At 41.5% G+C, this 8,527-nt stretch overlaps 1 protein-coding gene across 2 annotated transcripts in view; it reads left to right on the top strand.

Moving 5' to 3' along the window:
* The window catches only part of URI1 (URI1 prefoldin like chaperone), a 60,382-nt gene that overhangs the window by 43,135 nt on the left and 8,720 nt on the right, over nt 1-8,527 (top strand). For both annotated transcript variants that reach the window (XM_053270615.1, XM_053270616.1), the window contains exons 5-8: nt 1,523-1,614; nt 2,388-2,448; nt 5,642-5,822; nt 7,892-8,159. In XM_053270615.1, coding sequence (XP_053126590.1) covers nt 1,523-1,614; nt 2,388-2,448; nt 5,642-5,822; nt 7,892-8,159 — 602 coding nt within the window. The remainder of the gene's footprint in view (nt 1-1,522; nt 1,615-2,387; nt 2,449-5,641; nt 5,823-7,891; nt 8,160-8,527) is intronic.

Here is an 8,527-nt window from a genome sequence, read left to right as displayed (position 1 = left end):
CAGAGGAAAAAATCGGGCAGGGTGTGGGGTGGGGGGAGCAGTGGAGGTGGAAGAAATACAGACTGCTAGCATGAAAGCTATCTAGTCAATCATTAAAAAATGGTTCCTGTATTTCAGGTTGGGGCTAAAGTTGTGTTCCCGATTTAGGAAATTGAAGCCTCCTGTGTGTGTTAAGTAATGAACCTTTAAAATTTATTCACAGGAAATATGGATTACACCACAGAGCTTTCAGGGCAGGTGGCTACCAAAGATGGCATTTCCTGTGGTGTGGTCCTCACTTTGGAACTCAGACGTGTTTGTCTGGTGCTTCCATCGCTGTCTTGTAGGTGACAGGTGAAGTCTGTCCTATTATTGCCGGTGTTCTGTTTATTTTTAGGGATCTTTATCCCACTCAGAGAATGCTCAAGGCGGCAAACATCCATACATGCATGATATAAAGCCAACAAAAACAGCCATACATCAGTCAGTAATAACAGAAGAAACCAAACAAACAGGAAGGAGCCAATAAACATCAGCCAATAGACAACCTCCAACAAAACCTGAACAAAAAGGTTTTCAAAAGCCAGCAAGAGCAGAACATCACGAAAGCAGGCAGATCTCACAGAGCTGGAGATTCACATTTTAGGTGCTAGTGTGGTATTTAGCATTATTATTACTACTGATTCTGTCGGCTTTTTTCTTTTCTTTCTTTTTTGCTTATTGTTCTGCTGCTTTGAGTTTCTGTTTTTTTAAAATTATTATTTGAGATACTTAGGTTTTTATTTGGATTTGTTTTGTATGCTTCCTTGAGGGAGCTTGCTGTAAATTGGGGAGCGAATCCTGCAAGTAAATGCACATGCTTACTTGGGAGTAACCCTAATGAACACAGTGGGATTTCCTTCCAAATAGACAAGCACGTCAATAAATCGTCTGAGTCGAGCATCCATCTAGCCGAGAAGCCGCCTAATTTGTTCCGTATGCAGCACTGATCGATCCACGTCTTGTCCAGCTGACCTAAAATTATCTATTCTGGCTGCCGTGGAATAAAATGTTTATGGGTGATAATGTAAACCGACCAGAATGGCTCTGTAGAATTTGGGTAATATTGTGGAAAAATCTGGAACTTCCAAAGCCTCCATTGGCAGTTACAAAGTGTATCTGTGCTGTGCAGTGTTAAGGCTGAACCTAGAGAAAATTTAGAAAGCCGGGCGGGATAAAAAGGGAGGAAAGAGATTCCTTTTTGTAAATACCATATTGACCTGAATCCAAGACTAGGTTTTTTCCAAGTTCTTTGATGTTAGAAATCAGGGGGTCATCTTAAATTCAGAGTCCTCTTCCTTTGGGGCCCGTACAGGTATAACTTGTATTTAACCTATATATTTTAAGGGGGGTCATCTTAAATTTAGAATAGTCTTCAATTCAAATAAATACAGTATAGATGATAAATGATTGTTCAGCATGCAGTTGCTCTGCTTTAAAACATGTCATGCAGCTTTCATTTTGCAAATGCCACCTCTTGCATAGTGATTCTTTGCTATTTCAGATGTCAGGAAAGCACTGGATGACTTGCAGAAAGTCAGGAAGAATTTTGAATCCAGAGTGGAATTCACAGAGGATTTGCAGAAGATGAGCGATGTAAGTCATACTTGTTTCACCCAAATTAGACGTTTGGGAGCAGGGATCAAAAAGCTAATCACCACACAAAAGATCATGCAGCCAGCCCTCTCTCAAACTGCTTCTGACTGCACTTTGCGAAGTGTGTCAGGTTCGAGGGCCAAGATCGAAAGAGCAGCATTAGGCAAGCCCTAGAATTGGCATGCGTCCAGTAGTCTTCTGACCTTGTTCTTCTTTGAAGATCAGAGCTCATTCACCATCACCCCCAACTCTGTGTTGTACTGCAAACCCGGGGCATAGCTAGGGGAGAGGGGGCCCGTGTTTGCCCCTCTCCCCGATGGCCCCTCGGAGTGAGGGAGATCATGAAGAAAATAGGGAGGGGTGGAGCTGGGGGGGCCCGGGTTCTTTGAACCCATCTGCTCAATTATAGCTAAACCCAAACTATTTTTGAAATTTGTGGTGTGGCCAACTTCTGTTGGAGACAGAAGAGTCCAGAGCCCCACTTGGGTATGTGACACTAGACCCGACCACGGGTGTCATCAGGATTAGATGCCAGTAGGATTGCGGGGGGCATGCCCCACTGAACACCAGGTGCTAGAGAACACCAACAGGAAGGGGCAGTTGCCCACTTCCCTGTCGTCCGTGATCTGCCTGGTTGGCCACTGTTTGGATAAGGATGCTGGACGAGATGGGCCTTTAGCCTAATCCAGCAAGGCATTTCTTACATTCTTAATTGTTGGTTAGTAACAGTAATATCAAATATTCATATTTATTTATAACATTTTTCCAATCAGGCAGCAGGTGATTTTGTGGATATAAGAGAAGTAACTGAAAGTGATGGCACTGAAACAGAAGGTGAGGGTTTTTCTTTTCCTTTTTTAAATTTTTTTTTAAAATATGCTAAGCAGTTGGGATTTTATGTACAGTATTGCATTTGTGGTAGTGAAGAAAAAAAATGTCTGATGAAATTTACTCAATATACTTGTTGGGTTTTATCCCACTTTTCTCCCCAAAAATCCAGAGTGGCATCTATGGTTCTCCACTCCCACTTCTTGGCTCCCAACAACCCTGTGAGGGTAAGTTAGGCTGAGAAAGATAAACTAGGCCAAGATCACCTGGTTGGCATCACGCCTAAGCAAAGATTTGAATCCAGGTCTGCCAAGACCTACGTCAACGCTCTAGCTGTTTCACCACCATAGCTTTCTAATGTTATGACTTGAAGTGTGTTAATTTGGCCTGTCCTGCACCAGACTACCCACTCACTAGGGTCATTATGAGAGACCCTCCTTTGCTAGTGTGCCCACTGTCAGAGGCGTGGCAGGTGGCACAGGTAATGAGCATCTTTTCAGTTGTGCAGCTTAGTCTCTGGAACGCTCTCCCCCCGGAGGCTTGCCTATCACCCCACCCAATGGCTTTTCAGCTCTAGGAGAAGGCCTGTTTAATCTCTTGTGCTACAGGCCCCTTTACTGCCATGATTTCTGCTGTTTCCCCCTTGGTACTGTTTTCCAGCTCACTTATCGTTTTATTGCATGGTTTTGTTCTAATTATATTATTAGCTGCCGTCAATATATCCGTGTTGAAGGCCTTGATACCGAAAATATGTAACATAAAAGTAAATACCGTGTTCATAGGCCATGGGTTCTCAAAACTGGGTCCCCAAATGTTATTGGACTACATCTCCTGTCATCCCAGCTGCAAGGACTGAGGGCCAACACCATGATGGGAGTTGTAGTCCCACGACATCTGGGGACTCGAGTGTCAGAATCTCTGCCGTAGGCACTTCTGAAAACTGAAATAGTCTACAAATTCAGACATTTATATTGTTAAATGATACACTCAAAATAGAAATACAGGAGGGCCCCGTTACTTCTGGGGGTTCCATTCCTCGCCTACTGCTGCGGGTAACGGAACCGTCAGTAACGAGGCATTACGGCTATGGGGAAAGGAGGGTTAGGCTTCAGGGTGGAGGGGGAAATCCAGAAAAGCTCCAAAACAGCCCAGAACCTACTGTGGTGTGCTCCATGGGTCCCCCATGCGCCCAGGAATACCCCCCCAAAGGAAGAAATTCCTCAAAAAAATCACGGGGAAAGGCAGATTTTTAAAAGAAATGAGCCACAAAATGGTTCCTTGAGAGAAAATGGAGGGCAGAAGTGACCTCTGCAGTCGCTTCTGGCCCTCGAGGAGCCGCAGATACATGGGTTTTAACCCTATTGTATCCGTGGATACTGGAAATGTGTGTCTAATAGACACCTTACAGATATGCGGAACCGTGAATTTCTCCTGTAAGTCAACCCACTGACAATAGGGTTGTCAACAAGAAGTGATCTTATACCTACTATTCAGTGGGCAAGCTGTCCAGCATTGGTGTGTCCCCAGTGCCATATAGCAAAACTATTCTTCCATCTCCAGTAGGGCATGGGTGGATAAACAGTTATGAAGAACAAATTTATTGATGTGCAACTTGCTCTCTGTTTCTACACCACTCCTGCAGTTAGCAAAATGCTGTGTGTTAAGAACCAATGCTGTTCTCCCTGCAAATGCTTGGTCTGCAACCTACTGTATTTACCTGAATCCAATAATAGGTTTTTTTCCAAGTTCTTTGATGTTAGAAACTGGGGGCCATCAAGAATTTAGAGTCTTTTTCCTTTTGGACCAATACAGGTATAACCTGTATCTAACCTATATATTTTAAGGGGGTCGTCTTAAATTTAGAATGGTCTTCAGTTTGGGTAAATACGGTGCCTTGTACTAAAATGTGTTCCTGCAACAAGGATGAACTCTCTTGTGGTAACACATTTCCCAGCAGAGGTTACAAAAAAGATACTGATGATGAATACAGCAATTGAGACCTGACATGTAGAACATTATTCCTAAATTATTGCTTTTGCAAAACACCATTTCGTGTTGCAGCATTGTGCTGTATTATAGAAGGTTTCTGATACTTTCCCCCCTCTCTGAAATAAAATCTCATTACATATCTTGTTGTAAGCACTGCAGGATTACCCTTCTTGCCTCCCGCATGCTTTCACATAATATCTTTGGAAATATTGGTCTGCTTGGGATCATGGCTCTTTGGGAAAGTAAGGCACCAAGTTCCAACAAACATCCTATATGTTACTTGCATAGAAATACAGTAGTAGTTAGCCAGTTTCACAATTCTTAAAATGGTTTTCTTGATCCAGCCTTTTAGTTTCTCATCTAAAAATGTGGGGGGAAAGAACAACCTAGCATAAAATCATGTTTTGCAGTGTACATAAATAACTTTCTAATGGGAGCTTTGAACTTTCACATCAGTCCTGGGATATTGAGATCTGCTCTTTCTGCCATGGAGTCCGTCTAGATCAGTGGTTCCCAACCTGGGTTCTTCCAGATGTTGCTGAACTACAACTCCTGGCATCCCCAGCTACAATTTATGTTTGTAGGATGTTTGTTGGATCTTGGTTCCTTACTTTTCCAAAGGGTCATAATGCTGGGAATTGTCGTTCATCAACATCTGGAGGAACCCAGGTTGGGAACCAGTGTCTAGATGATGTCATTACAGCTGTGCGTGACTCATGAAAAATATCTATGGTGCCACTTTCTCATCTACAGGCACATGAAACTAGCTGTATATACTTACAACTTATTTTTTCACAGAATAAGCTTTCTCTACATTTTATTCCCCGACCAATAAAGTTAGATGGATTTATAAGAATCTGTTAGTTCGAACTTTTGTAATTGCCTTGTTGATCTAATAGATGCAAAGCCACCACACTGAAAACCTCCCAGGGTTGCTGTCTCCTGGTTTAGTGTGGGGGGACCATTTGCTTTGGCATTTCAGTAACATCAGGCACCTATTACTCTGGGAGAGTGCTGCAGTTCATTGGAAGAACTACTTAAACACGTTAGGGGTAATTTGAAACAGAAAAGGGTTTGGTGTGTGTGTGTGTGTGTGTGTGTTTTTGGCCAGATTCCTTAGTTACAATTGCCTTCTTCCCTCCTCTCATTTGCATTGTCTTCATAATGGCATTTAAAAAAATCTTTTGTTGATGTTTGTTTAATTACTCAGGAAAACACAGAACTGCTCATAAACCTCATTCAAAACCAAAAACATCAGATGCTTTTGAGGCAAATCTTCAAGAAAACGGAACCGATGAAAAATCCAGCAGTGACTTGAAATCGGAGGAAGAGCTTTGGAACAGACTAGATGAACTGGAGAGGCAAGAAGAGATCCGTGGTGAACTTTACAGGTATCTTTATAGCTGCATGTTGGAGTTCTCAATGCAGTAAGATGCTAAATCAATCCTGGGTGTGCGGAGGAGACAGGATTTCTCGTGGCGGTTTCTGTTTTCAAGTGATATCAAAGCACCAGCCATCTTGATCATTGATATTAGGGAGTCAAATTGAATTTGAACCCCAAAACCAGTTCAGAGAGGGTTTTTTCAGCAAACCAGAATTGAATCCAAATCTAAAATCTCTTAGTTTCATTAAACCAGAATCAAACCCCTAAACGCAAAAGGCAATAACAGCTTCAAAGTAGGTGGTTTACTGATAGGGCACCCAGCTTTCAATTGTATGGATTTGGTTGGTAAATACTTTTAAAAAAACAATTCAAAAATAGCTTTAAGGAGCAGTGAATATTTTTCTTGAAGTTAGTTACCATTGTATTAATTTTATACAATTGTATTGCAAGCAAAGGTTTGAGGTAATGCTGAATTAAATGTACCTAAACCAGTTCATACCCATTTCAAAATATCTGAATTGGTTACCAAATGCATTTTAAAGTTAATGTTTGAACTGGAACTGAATTGGAACGCTTAAAAAAAAATACTGAAGAACCTGAACCAGAACTGAACCCAACATTTTAATATTTCCACACCCTGATTGAAATTCTCTCGGTGTCCAGGATTAGCTAAAGAGGCCTCCCGTTAAACATTGGCTTAGTTCTTACTAGCATTGTTTTCCTGCATGTCCTTTTTGATGAGCAAAATCTGGCTCAAATTTTATTGCATTATGATCTCATATGTAGTGTTGCATTTATGTATCTGAACTTCTGTAATTATAGTCATGGTCTTATAGCTTTCTGCTGCTGCAACATTTTGCATTTTAAATTGCAGCAAATGGGAATGTCAAAGTCCTGTTCCATTCGTACAGGAAGCCCTAAATCACCATGATCTTTACAGGACCAAGGTGCTGCAAAATTAAAAAACAAAATGACAGTATAGTAGAAGAACTGCTAAGGTATTTGCATGCATAAATAGAGGGACATAGTTACATATTTGAGTCATCTGGTTTTATCTACAGGAGAACATGATCCTTCTAGTGAGTAAGGAATCTTCTGGCTGGCACATCAGACATATCTGCACCACAGACTTGATTCTTCCCAGGGAATGCTGGGATTTGTAGTTTTGTGAAGCAGAAGTCACTGGGGATTGCTAACAAAATTCCTGGCATTTGCCAAACATTTCCCACATTTATGGCAATCCCAGATGCCATAAAACCAATATATGTTTGTAGGTCAGATATGGTCTTTGGGTAGTTCAAGACTAGAATTTCAGGCTCAGTAAATCAGATGCAATGTGCCCCAAATAGCTGAGGATAAGATAATGAAGTAGCTGAAATTTTAGGTGGGGCTGCATGGTGGGGCTGTAGCTCAGTGGTAAAGCATCTGCTTTGCATGCAGAAGGTCTTGGGTTCAATCCCCAGCATCTCTAGCTAAGGCCAGGAAAAACCGATCTGAATTCCCATAAGTCCGTGTAGACCATCTGAGCCAGATGGACCAGTGGTGGTCTGACTCTGTATGAGGCAGTTTCATGGAGTTCGCACGAGAGTGCTGCATTTTAACATCTGTGGAAAGAAATAAAAAACAAGCTAGTGGGCAAAATTAGCAGAGTGGATGATGGTTCCAGTGATGCAAATCTAACATTAAAATGTTTTTGAAAGGCTTAAGTAATGGAGTTGTAGAAGAGTCACTGAGAACAGGCACAACATTCGAGTTGCTTCCAAGCCAGTCATGGGAAGGGTTGTACCTCTTTTCACCTTGGTCCAAGTTTTAATGTAAAAAAAATAAAGTCCAGATGAGAAACAATGGATCCCATCACAAGATGTGGTGCATACTTGCAACCATCCACATGCTTATCAGTAGATTATCACCACCCACACTGTTATCAGAAATTCGTCTGTGGCATGTTTTCCTTGTCTTTCAAGAGAAAAAGCCAAATATACAGTGGAGCAAGACTCAAGCATCGACTAAGTGCTAGTCTTGGTTTGTCTTTTAACTGGAACCAAATTTTCGTTTTCTTTCCCTTCCCCTGTCTAGGATCACTGATATGCTTGAGGCAAATGGAGAAGACAGCTCCTCTTCTGAAGAAGAGAGATACGATAAAAAGACAGATGTGAATGTGGTTCATGGTGAAGAAGAACCGAATACTCAGGGCAACTTACAAAAAGAAGTAACCAACTCTGGACTGTTGAGCGGTCAGGTTAATGACCCAAATCATTATTGCAGCGATGAGGAGGATGATTTAGCCATCGCTGAGAACGCTGTGCCGACAATATATTTCTCCCATACTGTGGAACCTAAAAGGGTTTGTATTACGAGTATTGTTGAATTTTTATAGTGTGGATTGTTTAATTAGCCATTTGTTGGGGGTCTCTTCATAACTCTTCATACAACTCTCATGTGAGAGTTAGTAACATTTCAGGAAGTGGAAATTGAGATTTTTCAGGAGCCTTCTTGGAAAGAGCAGTCAAAAGGACAAATTTTGTATATCTGAATTCTTATCCTTCAGTTTAATGTGTGTGTGAATGTATGTAGGCAGATGTAGGTAGAATGTGATATTGAAATCCACATTCTACCCCAAAGTGGTTAAACGCTTGTTGGGTTTAGTAATTCTGAATATAGGAACTTGGATTTACCAGGAAGGTCCCTTCTTTTTGGTGCCAGGAAAGCTGA

This window comes from Hemicordylus capensis, chromosome 9, assembly GCF_027244095.1.
Source record: "Hemicordylus capensis ecotype Gifberg chromosome 9, rHemCap1.1.pri, whole genome shotgun sequence".
NCBI lineage: Eukaryota > Metazoa > Chordata > Lepidosauria > Squamata > Cordylidae > Hemicordylus > Hemicordylus capensis.
The sequence above is the reverse complement of the archived record's forward strand: the minus strand, read 5'-3'. Positions and strand labels throughout refer to the sequence as shown.